The following is a 13,684-nucleotide window of genomic DNA, read 5'->3' on the forward strand; positions in this document are numbered from 1 at the left end:
TACAGTCACCGGTCTCATACAAGAAACGGGTCTTTAGAGAGATCTGAAGAAGAAAACCATAGCCAGTTCAGTGCTCAATTTAGTGTAAATACAGGAGATACTGAGACAAAGCATGACGACACCTGAAGGAGAGCTGGACCAGAACACAAAAACATCACTAGCGAATCAGAAGACTCTCACTATGCTTACTTTGGTAGCACCTAAGATTGAAGCAAGGGCCCTTAAAGTAAATGCTCTTCAAGCAATGTACAAACCATTCAAGCCTGCAGACTGCCCAGAAGGCTTGAATAGAGGTGAGCCAGGGGAGAGGGAGGGAGGGAGGAAGCAAGAAGAGATTTACAGGCTCTTCCTGTTGCCACCCACTTATTCTGGTTTTAGCAGAGGAACGAAACACACCATCAGAAATGTGAAAATACTGGGAGGTGGAAGGAAGCAACACAGGGAGGATAAACTTCAAAATCCCCTACAGGCACTGTAAACCAGACTTCAATTTACTAAACAGACCTGCCCCGGCTCAAGTAAGCGTGAGATTACTGGGGCTGGCTGCTCTCTCCACCAAGGAGAAACACATTCATACCAATGCAAACAGAGAGCAAGGTTTGCCAGAAGAGAAAATTATCATTGAATAAAGCACTGCTACACAGCTGGAGCTGGCAGACAAGCTTTTAGGCACACCGCCTCTTTCTGAATACTTCAAACTAATTATAATAGGCCAGAAAGAATTAATCAACAGATTTAAAAAACAACAACAACCATGCAGTAAGCATGAAGGAAAGATGCGCTACGGCCTAACTCAGAAAACACTGCCTGCAGGTGCCTTCTCAGAAGGGCCCTGCTCCCCCAAAAGAAACTCTGCTTCCTCCCAGAAAAGAGAAGTTGCTCACCTACGCTTCCTCATCGCCTCAGGCTACGTGTTTTAATGAATCAAGGCTACAGCATCCTAGTTGACAGAGCCCAGCTAACTGATGTCCCCACTTTCCTCTGGGTTCACAAGAAAGCAGCGCAGCAAGCTGCTTGCACACCACGCCAAGGGTGAGGCCGAGTTTTACCTGGTGGGACTGGAGGCCAATGATGGAGGAGTACGCCTGGATGGTGACGAAGATCTCTGGCTGATAAATGATGTCTGAGCCAGGAATGCGGAAGGGTCTTAACAATCCCACCAAGCACCGGGAAAGGGCATGGAAAACTTCGTCAAAAATGATCTCCCCTGTTGAGTCATCCTACGGAAACAGAGAAGTGAGGCAGCTTTTGCATCTTCCAGGACTTTCCATCTTGTTGTCCCACCACACGGAGCCAACAACAAGCTTTCTTCTGCAGCAGCAGCTGCATTAAAACGGCAGCTTCCTGCAAACCGTGGGCACACGCACGGCATTAGGCAGAGAAATGGAGCTGCCGTGGGGCTGCCTCGCTAGGAGCATCACGTACCTTGCTCCTGGGGAATAAGGCAAGGCCCCTGCGGAAGCGGAGGCTAACACGGAGAGGAATAAGCCCGCTCAGCAAGGAGACCGCTCCTCCTTTTGAGACACAGCGCCCCAGCAACCCAGCCCCTGCACTCACCACGATGCCCGTGGAAGGGCTCAGATCGAGCTCGATCACGAAGCGGTACTGGCGGGCCAGGAAGGTGACGCGCGTAGAGGGCACGAGGAGGTAGGGCCTGGGCTGGACGGGCTCGTCGGGCTGCCAGCCGTGGGGCAGGATGCTGAGCACGTCCAGCTCGTTCTCCGAGTTCACCTGCGGCAGGGGGGGGGGAACGACAGGCGAGGGGGCTCCGCGGTGAGACGGGGGCCAGGGCCGGGACCCCCCCCGTGCCCGGGGCCGCCCCAGCCCCGTCCCCGCTCACCAGCTCGGGCTCGGGCAGCGCCCAGATGACCTGGTGCAGCCGGCTGAGCACCCAGGCGAGCCGCACGTTGCGGGAGATGCGGTAATCCTTCTTCATCAGCAGGAACACGTGCCCGGCCTCCTCCACCTGCGGGGATGACCACGGCAGCCGCTCGGACCCGGCCCCCGGCCCCCGGCCCCCGGCCCCCGGCCCCCGGCCCCCTCCGCCCCTCTCCCCCCGCCCCTCTCACCTCGCCCTCGGCCCTCTCGGCGGCCGCCATGTCCGCCCGGCGGCCCGGCCCCCTGCCCCCCGCCCCCCGGCCCCGCCGCCTTCCGCCACGACCCGGAAGCGCCGCGCTCCCCTAGCAACCGGCCCGCGCCGCCATGCAGGTGAGGGCCTGGGGCCGGCGGGGACGGGACGGGGACGGGGGGAGCCGGGGCGGGAGAGGGGACGGGGACGGGAAGCGAGGCGAAGCCGTAGCCCCGAACCCCGCTGCCGTTCGCGCTCCCTCGAGGCTCGGCCCGCGGTGTTGTATCGGGGCCGTTTCCCCCCCTTTGTTTTGCCACACGCGGCGCGTTTCCGTGTGCCCGCCCCGGGTCCCGGCTCCAGCTCCCGTCCCGCCGCGCCGGCAGGGCCCCGAGCGGCCCCTCCCCGAGCGGCCCCTTCACAGCCCCGGGACGAGGGCACGGTGGTGGCGAGGTCCCTGAAGTCCATCGCACCCAGATCCCAAGGGCTTGGGAGAGAGCCTGCAAAAGGAGGAGGCCGGGGTGCCCCGCAGGTGCCGCGGAGCAGAGCGGTGTGTGCGGTGGGATTTAATTCGCCCTCCTGAGAGCTGCTGGGATAAGCACCGGTGATCGCAGAGTCACAGAATCACCTGGGTTGGAAGAGGCCTCCAAGATGACCGAGTCCAACCTCTGACCTAACACTAACAAGTCCTCCACTAACCCATATCACTGAGCTCTACATCTAAACGTCTTTTAAAGACCTCCAGGTTTGAGACCAGGTGAACTGTCTTGGATGTGTACATCTGGCGCTGAAAAGGCCAGGAGCCAGTAAAACGCTGGCTCCTGGCCCAACTCATAGTGCAGAGTGTGGTTAACCTGCTCGCACAGACACAGTGCACGCAGTGCACAGGAGCAGCTGTAGACTCATTTCTTCAGTTCAGCCAGGAACTGGTGGGCCCCGTCATAAGATGGAGGAGAGTTGTAGTGCTGCGCTCCTGAGGTGTAACACCCCCAGTCTGCTCCGTGAATCCACTCCGTGCACAGGGAGTGGGTTTTAACAAAATTGTCTCAGCCATTTCTTCTGAGGTGGCTAAGTGAAGACTGATCAGTAGTTTCTAAATAAAAATAAAGCCTTTATAGTCTAGCGAGACTATAAATTAAGTAGAATAGCTTTGTGTTCTCGTGAACGTGCGAGATACTTAAAAGTCTCTCCCATGAAGCTCATGCTAGTTGAGTTTGTTTAAACAGTACAACGACTAACCCAACAGCAAGCATGCAAGCAGCCTGAGTCACCCCATCTGCTTTCCCAATCGGCATTCCCTTTCCATTATTTGATTGCTTTGTCCCACCCTCTTCATGGATTATTGTACAGTGCCTGACTTACATTAGCAGTTCATTAGGGCTGGGACTTTAATTACATTTTGTGCAATTCTGTTGTATGAATAAGTAAGAATAGATAAGGTTTTAGAAGGTTTTTGCAAGAGTCAAAGATATGACGTGGTGTCTGTGGCAACAGATCACCAGACACCCCCTCACCCAGAGAGAAAGGTTATTTAAACGGCGTAGTCCAGAGCAAAACACAGGAGGTGATCTTTGCACGTGTCCAGCTGACGTGTCCGTCACCTCAGTGCTTCCCACAGCTGGTAAGGGACAAGTCACATAGGAATTCCCAGTTTTTTAGCAGCCGGTAGTGGCACTAGGGCAGGAAGAAAGTAAAAAGTAAGGTTAAGGGTAGAAACTGGAATCGTTAGGCCCCAGACCTGATAGATACTCGTTCTGCAAATGGCTGTGCTGGGTGAACACATCACTGTGCCCACGTCTGCTGTCAGCAAGGGTTCAGAGAATCCTAATCTGCTTTGAGCTGGGTTAGCATAAATAGCGCACAAAGGTGGCGTGAGCCAACTTTGATGACTTTGCCTGATGTGGTAAAAAAGCAGATGGAAGAGATAATGTCTTCACCATTCTCATCTAAATCTTAAAAAGGACAGCTAGCCAGGGCTTGGTACAGGTACGTGCCTCTTGCCTAAGTTTTCTTCCCAAGGAGACATGTTCAGTGTGAAAATACAGTATTTTTTTTCTTCAGGGTCTCTATTTCCTTCCCCTGCAAAGGAGTTCCTCTTGAGAGATTGGACTATGGATGCATGTGTGTGGATCGCAGTGGTCCTTGGAGAGATGTTAAGCTTTGTCCTCATCCCTGTCTTTCCTGCCTTTTTTTAGAGAGAGGAGAAGCAGCTGGAGCTGACCCTGGAGGCGCTCATCAGCCAGGTGGCTGACCTGAAGAACTCACTGGTCAGTTTTATCTACAAGCTGGAGAATGAGTACGACCGGCTCACGTGGTAAGGCATCTCACGGAGACAGGGCACCCCTGATCACTGCTGAAACTCTTCCAGACTCTGCTCAAAGGACCACAAAGTATAATTAAAAACCACAAGCCCATTGTCAGTAGGCTTAAATTTGCTTTTCACATTTCTACTGGAGGAGCCACTAAATGTCTTCCACCAAAAAACAATTGAAATCCATTTGTTTCACACTACGCAGTAATGGCCATGCCAACACCCAGGGAGCTAGGCACTTAAGGGAGCCAGTGAAGATGCTTGCATCTGCAGTGAATGGAAACTCCTTGGATAAAATATCTTTAAGACCCACATATGCTGTGAAATGAGCAATCATTCTTTCTGCATTTCTTGACCTTTTTGGCTTTCTCTGGCTCTGAGATAAATTGAGTTCTTATGCTGGTGGTTTGCTGCTTCAGCATGTTTTACCAGACAGTTTGAGAGGCTTGCAAGGTGGCATTCTCGTCCTGATGGAGCATAAGGATGATATATCTGCAGATTAATAACCTGTGCAGCATCTTAGGCAGTAGCTGCCACTGAAGCAAAGTGTCACAGGCAGTTAGCATTAATGTTGCAGAAGGAAAGAGAGGTGATGAATTCCCCAGAGAAAACAAGCTGAGGGGGACCTCCTTGACAAGATTATCAGTTATTTTCTTCATTATCCCCTAGTCTGGATAGCCAAGCTATAAATACTGTCTCTCCTGGCTGTATTGCTTAGGAGCTAAATTGTGTCTCAGGCCTTGCTTTAGAATTTTACTGGGAGAGTTAGTGATAAGAAAAGCATTGCTTCTGTGTATGTTACCGAATTCCCAAACAACTGCCACTTCCAGTGGTACTTGTAGTGCCCCTGGGCTGTTTGCAGCTTTGTGTATAGGGCCCAGGATGTGTCCACATCTGCACACTCAGCCCTAGGTTTTACTCCTTAATGTCCGGAGTAGACTGATTGGAGGAATAAATATGTTATTTCCTCACTTCCCAGACGTTTGAGTGAGGAACAGATAAAAGCCATCTGTGGTATCTGTTTGCGTGCTCCGTCTTCTTTATTTGCTTTCCCAGGCCTTCAGTTCTGGACAGCTTTGCATTGCTCTCAGGACAGCTGAACACTTTAAATAAAGTGCTGAAGCATGAGAAGACCCCACTGTTGCGAAACCAGGTTATCATACCCTTAGTGCTGTCTCCAGACCGCGATGAGGAGATCATGGTAAGAAACTTCCCAATGAGTGTTGGACTCATTGGAGTACTGCAGTGTGCTTACGGACCCACTTCATTTTGCTATTCCTTGCGCTTGGCATTCCTCAGCTCTGGGTGTAAAGAAATAAAAGGTGATGAGTGGTTCTGCCTTGGAGCTTCTTTGCTTGGGGGCTTTCACCTTCCAAGACTTGCTCTGGATATACTTTACAGGATGTACTCTTCATAAATGCTGTATTTTCATAAGGTCAGGGACAAAGGAGATGGTGTCTTGCTGTGTAACTGGAAGGCCTCCTTGCCATCTCCTGATTTCCTCTGCCGTAGCTGTGCAGTTTCTGTTAGACATCTGCATCTAGGTTTGCACTAATTGTTATTTGACCAACACGGGGTGTATTTCAGAACCTATGGCATGTGCCGGCAATATTTATTCTCTGCTCAAGTAAGAAAACATTTCAACTGATTGTGGCCATGCTGGCAGGCAGCAGGTGGGATTGCGGACCGCCGTGGGTTGCTCTGACCAGACACAGTACAAATTCCTAGACAAATGGTTGAAACTTCCTCACACTCCCTAGTCAGGGTTTCCCCACAGCATGCTGGCAGCCTTGTTCCATGGCCTGTGCCCTGGTCTTGAGCTCTCTGAGTGCTTGGCTGGAGGAGGAGGCCCTGAGCGTGGCTTGTCCGACCATTGCAGCGGCAGACGGAGGGGCGCGTGCCCGTGTTCAGCCACGAGGTAGTGCCTGACCATCTTCGAACGAAGCCTGACCCCGAGGTGGAAGAGCAGGAAAAGCAACTGATCACAGATGCAGCTCGAATTAGCCCCGATGTGGCACAGGTAGGTGAAAAAGAGTTTGATAATTCTGCCTCTTAGCCCTAGGGCACAAATGCCCTTTAGCTCTGTTTCCTTTACTCTTTTATCTGACAGTTTTCTTTTTTACTATGCCCTTTTCTGCCTGAGATTTCTCCAGATGACCTTAGCCGAGGTTTGGGTTCCTTCAGTCTCACAAAACTAGGGTGTCCAGCCCACTGCCTGCTCACGAGAGGTGCCATCAGACCAAAGAAAGACGAAGGCTGTCCCACCCCCATACTGCCCTCCTGCATGCATTGGAGCTGGGCTCTCTAAGCTTTGCTAATGAAATATTTATGTTTGGTTACACAGACCCTGGGAAGAGAAAAAATATTAATTTACCTTGTTGACTTGTACTGTGGTGGAAATATCCTGGCAGTTACTGTTGGTTTCCTTTTTGCAGAAACAGATCCAAAGTCTGAATAAAATGTGCTCAAATCTGCTGGAGAAAATCAGTAAGGAGGAGCGGGAATCTGAAAGCGGAGGTATGGCACTGAGGTGGGAGTGGGGTGCAGGATCCAAGCAACAAGCTTGAGAGATGGTGGCAAAGTAGGTAAAGCAGAGAGCCTAAAGCATGGGAAATGCAGGTTAGCACAGACAAAAACATTCAGGAACATGCAAGAGTGGCTGTCCTGGAGGCCCCTCATTGGGAGGGAGTCCTGTGGGTGCACGGAAAGGAGTAGGAAGTTCTGTGAAATGGAAAGGAGGGGCAGCTGTAGAAGCATACCTTAGCGTCTCCCCAAAACTAACATTTTTTTGGTGGCATGTTGTATACATGTAGAAGTGCATTCTTTGCAAAGCAGCAGTTAGAAGTTAGTGGAGTTGGCTTCTTCTGACCTCCTTTTTTGAGCAGCATGCGCCCAGCTCTCAGTGGAGAAGCTCTTGGAACACCACTGTCCTTGGACTTTGCAGCTTCTTTGGCCCTCCCAAAACTCGTCGTACAACTTGTTAGAAGCTGATCACTGTTACACACAGCAAACTATCAGAAAAGTAAATTCAGGACAAGCTATGCTGGTTTTTGGACTCAACTGCCAGAATGCTCCAAAATCTTTTCTTTATTTTTCTACAGGATTACGGCAGAACAAGCAGACTTTCAACCCTGCAGATACCAATGCCCTGGTAGCGGCTGTGGCCTTTGGGAAAGGATTGTCAAACCGGCGACCCCCTGGCTCTGGGGGATCTGTCCAGTCAGGGCAACCCGGAGCTGGTGCCATCATTGCAGGGGCTTCGGGCATGCAGCAGGTACCAATGTCAGGTGCACCAGCTCAGCAGCAGCCAATGCTGGCAGGAGTGCAGATGGCACAAGCAGGACAGCCAGGTAAATATGCTGCATATCTGAGAGTGATTGAAAAGCTGGGAGCAAGAAAGATAAATGCAGGTGCCGAGATCCTTCCCCAGCCACCTTTTAAATATAACTGAATAAGAGGGTCCTTTCTAGCCTTAATAACTTAAGTCAGGTTGTAACAGTGGAGTAATGCCTGCTTCAAATTGGCTCAGAGCTTGAAGTAGATCCCAGTCATTCAGCTTCATAACTCACACTGCAATACCTGTTTAATAACAGAGTTAGTGAACATAGGCTTCAGTATGGAGGGAGATCACAGTGTGGTTTTGTAGGGATGTATGCTGGGGATTTTGCTGTCAAACTAGATTTGAAGGTAGGGAGTAAAGCAGAAAAGTTTGATGGTAATGAATTATTTAAGGTAGGAAAAAAAAAGATGTCTGTAAAGAGCCACAGAAAGATTTCATATTCAAAGTAACTTCACTTAATTATAGTAGGTTACATTTGTATTAAATAGAATGTGAAGCACAATGAGCAAAACCAATTTGTCTTTACATGTCCAGTACCTAGACTCTAACTTAGCTGCCTGTATTTAGGAAATTAATACATGATATAATAGTTTTGTAAAAACATTAAGTAGACGTTCAGCTGGGGCTAAAAATGCAAACTGAATGTAAGGAATTACTAGGAGAGGAACAGAGAAACAGAATATTGTTAGGCCATTATATAATTCCATTGGGCACCCACATCTGCAATATTATGTGCAGTTCTGATCCCCTCTCTGCAAAAAAAAGTTGTAGAATTGAAAAGGATAAGGGAAGAGTGATAAAATGGCTAAACGTCTGGAGTGGCTTTCATTGGAAGGAAGACTTCAGAATGTTCTGGTAGTTTGTCCTGGGGATAGCTACTGAGGTTAGGTTGGGAGTAGGAGGAAGAAAACATGAAAGCCTGTAAAATCCCAAATTGTGTAGAGGAAGTGAATGGGGAATGATTACTCGTGATTTCCCACGAAACAGAAGGGTCCATGAAAGTGCACTAATGAGAATACTAGCTTGTAGGTTCACAACAAAAGAGAGACACTTTTCTGAATACTAGATAATCACACCGTAGAGCACATTGCCCAAGTGTGTGGTAGACATAGAAAGTTTATATGGAATGGAAAAGTAAATTTCTGGATGAAAAATCAGTCAGTAGCTAATAATCCTGAAGACACCATCTCTGACTCAAAGTCCCTGAGCTACAATATTGGAAGCTGAGGGTGTATTTTGCAGAAGTATCACTCTACGCTTGCCCTGTTCTGGTATTCTTCCATAAATGTCCCCTGCTAGATTGTGTCAGAAATGGGTTTGGCTTGGGGGACTTGCAGGCCTAACCCTATATTGTCATTCTTGTGTTCGTATTAATGGCGATTTTGGATATTGGATATTCTAATTGGTGGTTTTTTGCCTGCATAATGACCGTGTTGTTTAGAAATGAACTTGAGCAACGATATTAATCCTAAGTTAATTGGGTATTTATGTAAGACTTAGAAAGTAATTTCCACTGTAATTTGGAAACAAAGAAGCCTCCTGTGATTTCTGGCTGCATACCCACAAACACTGTCTCCAGGATGGGAAGACATCCCCTCTTATACAGCTTCTGCACATCAAGCTCCGTGTGCTGGTAACGAGCACTTGTCCAGCCCGTGTTACCAGGGAGTTCCGATTTGATAAGAGCAGCTGTAGTGTTTGGCCAAAGGTCAATCCCCTTATCCTGGTCCTGATAGTGGCCCACAGTGGAGCCTGGAAGAGTAGAATAACAAAGCGTGTCCTGACAGGCACCTCCAGCAGCTGTTCTTTAGGCAAATTTTAAGCTAGAGTTCGGTTTGAGACCAGTGGGTCCAAGAAGCCAACAATTTCTGCAGTTCCTTTCTGAATTAGTTTTAACTCCTGCAAGGCTGGTGGCAATGAGTCCCACAGCATTACTGCATGTTTTGCTTTAGAGAGTTTCCTTTTTCATGTTTAAGTCTTTTACTGGATAATTTCATTGGATGCTTCCTCTTTACCCATGTACTGAAAAACAGTGAATAATCATTCCTCAGTTACCTTCTCCATACTAGTTTTCATTTTTTGGAATTCTGTCATGTTCTCTTCCCTGCGTACGTCTTTTTTTATTTTTTATTTTTTCCCAGCTAATGAGTCCTAATCTGCTCAATACGTCTTTGTGTGAAAATTTTAATATATCTCAGACAATTCTTGTCACTCTTCCCTGCACCTTTTCTATATGATTTCAAGACTGGGAGGACCAGAACCACTCACAGTTTTCCTAACGTGGGTGAACCGTGCAGTCCTGTTCACTCTTCCTTGTGGACTAACATCTAAAAGTATTTGTCTGCTGATTATTAGGTAGCACTAAAGTGATGTCAGATTACCTGCCAACTTATTGCAGGCAACGATGCGCTTTGGATGTGTTTGAGAAAGGTTAATAATCTTTTTTGCGTTTGCTAGTTGTTCACCAAATCTTTTCTTGTCCTGCTGTGCTACAATTTCAATTCTCAGAAATTAATCTTTTTTTTTTTTCTGTTCTCATTTGAGCACACATTGCAGTTTCTGAAGAAGTGCTGCCTTTTTTATTTTTCTGATCATCTTAGTTTTATCTAGCCCTGTACACTTATCCTGAGCTGCTAGGATCCCACGTGTGATTGGTGTCAGCAAAGAGTAATAATGCCCAAGAGTTGGTTGTGGTTAAGAGAAATTAAGAGACCTGAGAGGGGTTTAATAACGCAAATATATGCCCTGACTGCAAATAACGCTACATGGAAGGGGATACAGGCTGTTGCATTTGTCTCTCTGAAATGAAGTGGGGATCAGTTTGGTTTCTTATGTCAGGGCTGTTGGTAACAACTTCTATCAAACTGAACAAGTCCTACACTCCTGTAGAAGCCTCCTGACAAAGAGAAAAGCTTGTTTAAGGTGGAACAAGGATAGAATTGGTAGGGGGACGTGGTACCTGATGTCAAGGAGATTTCTCAACAGGGAAAAGTGCTGATTTATAAGAGAGAGTGATTGTATTAGGTCAGAAGCTGAAAGATGCTGTAGCTCATAAGCCTGATGTGGTGCCTGGGGTGGAAAAGGAAAAGCTTTGACAGGACAGCAAATATCCTTTCTTATAGCTGATTTTGCACTGCTTGTTTTCTTTTTCTAGGAAAGATGCCGAGTGGCATAAAGACAAACATCAAATCTGCCTCAATGCATCCGTATCAGAGATGAGCCAACATGAACCAGACCCAGGGAACAGCAGTTACCAACATTGCTCCTGCGGCAGCTACCACACACGGATTCCTTTTTGGACTTCTGAGTTCCTTCACACATCCATACACCATATCCACGGAGCTGGGAGTTATGGCACTGTTCCCTGGGTTTTATTTAGCGCTGGGTGGCTTGTATGGAGCTGCTAGGAGCCATGTCTCCTGGAGACAAGTACTCAGTTCAGCCAGAGCAGCTTTTTTTGTAGTAGCAATCCCATTTTCTTCAGGTCTGGCCTGGAGCGCACCTACCCTTTCTTGATACAGAACATGAAGAGCTGCATGGATCACTCTGCTTCTTGTTTCTGTCTGTTGATTCGAGGTGCTCCTAACTGTACTCCCTGTTGTTGAATAAAGACCTTGTTCTGCACACTGTGAGACACTGGCGTCCATCTCTTGGGTCACAAGTAGTCTCATTTCCCTTTGGGTGAGGCTATAGAGCAGCTCTGATCTGAAATAAACAATAAATTTTAGAGGCTGAGTGCTGAAGCTGCAGGCTTGTGTGTAAAGAGCTGTTATGAAGTGAATCAGCAGAGTACAAACGTAAGTAGTAAACATCTTGTTCTTTGTAAACCCATTACAACTATTCCCCGGAAAGCAAAATACCGGCAATGACTATTTCAAGACCCACAGCAAGAAGGCAGCATTTCAGGAACAGAAGCACAGAGCTTTTGCACTCTGATGCTGCTGCAAATCCCAGCTGGATCTGATTTCACTTCCATAATTCCCTGCTTCTGCGTTCCTATAAAGTTCTGAATTAGCCAGGCCCTGAGATCTGACCATTTCTGTTCGGAACCGGACGTTGTGAAGCCATCCCTGTTCTAATTTCGGCCCTTTAGCTGTAAGGTATAATCTGCTTAATGGAAGATTCCTCTGTGAATTAAGGGTGGGGACAGATGCCTACAGAGCATGTTAGCACATACTAACTCTCCAGAAGAGAGCCATCTTGCCTCTTGCTGCTCTTGCCTGGACTTCCCCTTTGACTTGTGGTGAAAGCCCGTGCTGTGCTTTACTCAATAGCATCTGTCAGCAATCTTAAGGGTGAGGAAATCTCCACTCAGCAGATACAGCCTGCAGCTGCTCCCGCACCGCTTGCCTCTGAGCTAATCAGATCCAGCTTATTTGTGGAGGCTGTTCTCCCAAAATGAAACCTTCCATAAAACTGTGACCAGGGCAGCTGTCAACCCATTTTGGTGTGCAGAGCCTGGGCATTGTCCACTGGAGTTACGGACACTAATGCATTAAAACCTGTTCCTCAAAGAGGTGCTTTGCTGAGTTATTCTTTGTCGCTGCTTAGAAGTAGCCCGGTGTCGTTGAGGTTCTGCAGATGGCTTGAAAAGCACTGCGCTGGGAAGTAGAAAATTCAACTGGAAGCGCAGCTTGGGAAGATAAGCAAAGCGGCTCCATTACAAACGAGCCCAGCTACGTGTCTGCAGCAACATCCTCCCGGCCAGGCTGATGGGGCTGCGTTTTGCCCCCAGCGAGCGCAGCGCTCGGGAGCTGCTGACTGCTGCGAGGAGCTGCTGGGAAGGCAGGGCCGTGCTGCTGGCCCTGGTGTGAGGGCTTGGGGCAGCGCCGGGGGCTGGATGACGGGCTGCGTGTGCCCTGCGAGGGGCTGAGCGCCGCGGGGATGGCTGTTCCCTGCTCCAGCCCACGCCCCTGTTTAGGCTGGGAAGGAAGGCGGAAAAATGTCAGAGGAACCCGTGCCAGATGCGTGGCGCTCGTGGTCATACGCAGAGCCTCAGCTCTGGGATGCTGCTTTGCTTTGTCCCCCAGCCTGGCTTCCTTATAAAGCTAAAACATTTCAGAGCTGGGGCAGCCTGGGACACGGGCAGAGCGTGGCTGCCAGCCACACGCGCTAACCTGGCTCTCCCAAAAACGCCTCCAGTGGGGCAGGCCAGACCTTTCACACACTTGGACAGGAGGAAGGGAAATACAGGCAGGGTTTTTTTTTTTTTTTTCCGTAGATTATAGAGCTGGGGAGGCCGGCAAGCTCGCCAGCGTAACTTCCTGTATGACACAGCCTGCCCTGAATTAGATCTTGTGTAAATCGTTGTTAGGAAAACAGTTGATCCTGAACTGATACAGCTCTGCAGTGGCTGGTAGGTTGTTGCAAAGGTTAATTTTCTTGACTTATTGCACCTTATGTTGAGGCTGTATTTCTTTAATTCCCTTCAAGCTGCTGGATCTTGGCCAGGGAGTGAGCCCCTGAGTTGTTAGCCCCATGGAGAGGAGGCTGGATGTTATACTCGATCCATTTTTACAACAAACTGAACCGATGGAGGTCCCAGAGCCGTTTGCTTTAAGGCATTTTTTTTTTCTGTTTTCCAGCATTTGGCTCTCATCCAAATATTTTTATGCATTCGTGTCCTCTGGGACGTGGGACTAGGACACGCTATTCTGGCTGTGGGAATGGGAATTTCAAAGGCAGACTTTAACCCCTCATCCAGCCGCTGACAGTGCTCAAACGTGGAAGCAGGGAACAGGAACAGGCCTTTCACCCACAAAGTCATGCTGGAAATACATGGTCCACTGACTGTCCCTGTGGCCTGTAAGTCCAGTGGGGTTTCACCATTCCCAGTCCACTGTATCAGAATAAAAGCACAGCCCTGCATGGCCGGGGCAAAGCTCTGAGCCCCGCTGCCGCAGCAGCCCCAGCAAGTGCTCGGGGACTCGTTCTCCCCGCCAGCACGGGGACGTGCTGCACGCAGAGC

At 48.9% G+C, this 13,684-nt stretch overlaps 2 protein-coding genes across 11 annotated transcripts in view; one reads left to right on the forward strand and one right to left on the reverse strand.

Annotated features, from left to right (window-relative positions):
* The window catches only part of SZT2 (SZT2 subunit of KICSTOR complex), a 57,317-nt gene extending 55,112 nt beyond the window's left edge, over positions 1 to 2,205 (reverse strand). For all 9 annotated transcript variants that reach the window (XM_080601821.1, XM_080601825.1, XM_080601822.1 and 6 more), the window contains exons 1-4: positions 2,070 to 2,205; positions 1,841 to 1,966; positions 1,558 to 1,731; positions 1,050 to 1,220 (exon numbers count right to left, since the gene is read on the reverse strand). In XM_080601821.1, the coding sequence (XP_080457947.1) occupies positions 1,050 to 1,220; positions 1,558 to 1,731; positions 1,841 to 1,966; positions 2,070 to 2,099 (501 nt within the window). In that variant the 5' untranslated portion in view covers positions 2,100 to 2,205. The remainder of the gene's footprint in view (positions 1 to 1,049; positions 1,221 to 1,557; positions 1,732 to 1,840; positions 1,967 to 2,069) is intronic.
* MED8 (mediator complex subunit 8) lies at positions 2,154 to 11,340 on the forward strand. 2 transcript variants are annotated; one of them, XM_080601831.1, is made up of 7 exons: positions 2,154 to 2,208; positions 4,261 to 4,379; positions 5,433 to 5,577; positions 6,256 to 6,396; positions 6,812 to 6,893; positions 7,478 to 7,726; positions 10,871 to 11,340. In XM_080601831.1, the coding sequence occupies exons 1-7, from the start codon at positions 2,203 to 2,205 to the stop codon at positions 10,933 to 10,935; spliced, it is 807 nt and encodes a 268-aa protein (XP_080457957.1). In that variant the 5' UTR covers positions 2,154 to 2,202; the 3' UTR covers positions 10,936 to 11,340. The 2 variants fall into 2 exon arrangements, with proteins under 2 accessions (XP_080457957.1, XP_080457958.1); XM_080601832.1 differs by lacking the exon at positions 2,154 to 2,208 and adding an exon at positions 2,278 to 2,822.
* The last annotated feature ends 2,344 nt before the right edge of the window (positions 11,341 to 13,684 follow it).

The sequence above is a fragment of the Anser brachyrhynchus genome (genome assembly GCF_964034855.1).
Source record: "Anser brachyrhynchus genome assembly, chromosome: 8".
Classification (NCBI taxonomy): Eukaryota; Metazoa; Chordata; class Aves; order Anseriformes; family Anatidae; genus Anser; species Anser brachyrhynchus.

What these genes read in the sequence shown, in the direction of transcription:
- MED8 (XM_080601831.1), top strand. An exon ending in TTAGCCCCGATGTGGCACAG is followed by an intron (nt 6,397 to 6,811) that starts GTAGGTGAAAAA and finishes TCCTTTTTGCAG; the next exon opens with AAACAGATCCAAAGTCTGAA. An exon ending in GGCACAAGCAGGACAGCCAG is followed by an intron (nt 7,727 to 10,870) that starts GTAAATATGCTG and finishes TTCTTTTTCTAG; the next exon opens with GAAAGATGCCGAGTGGCATA.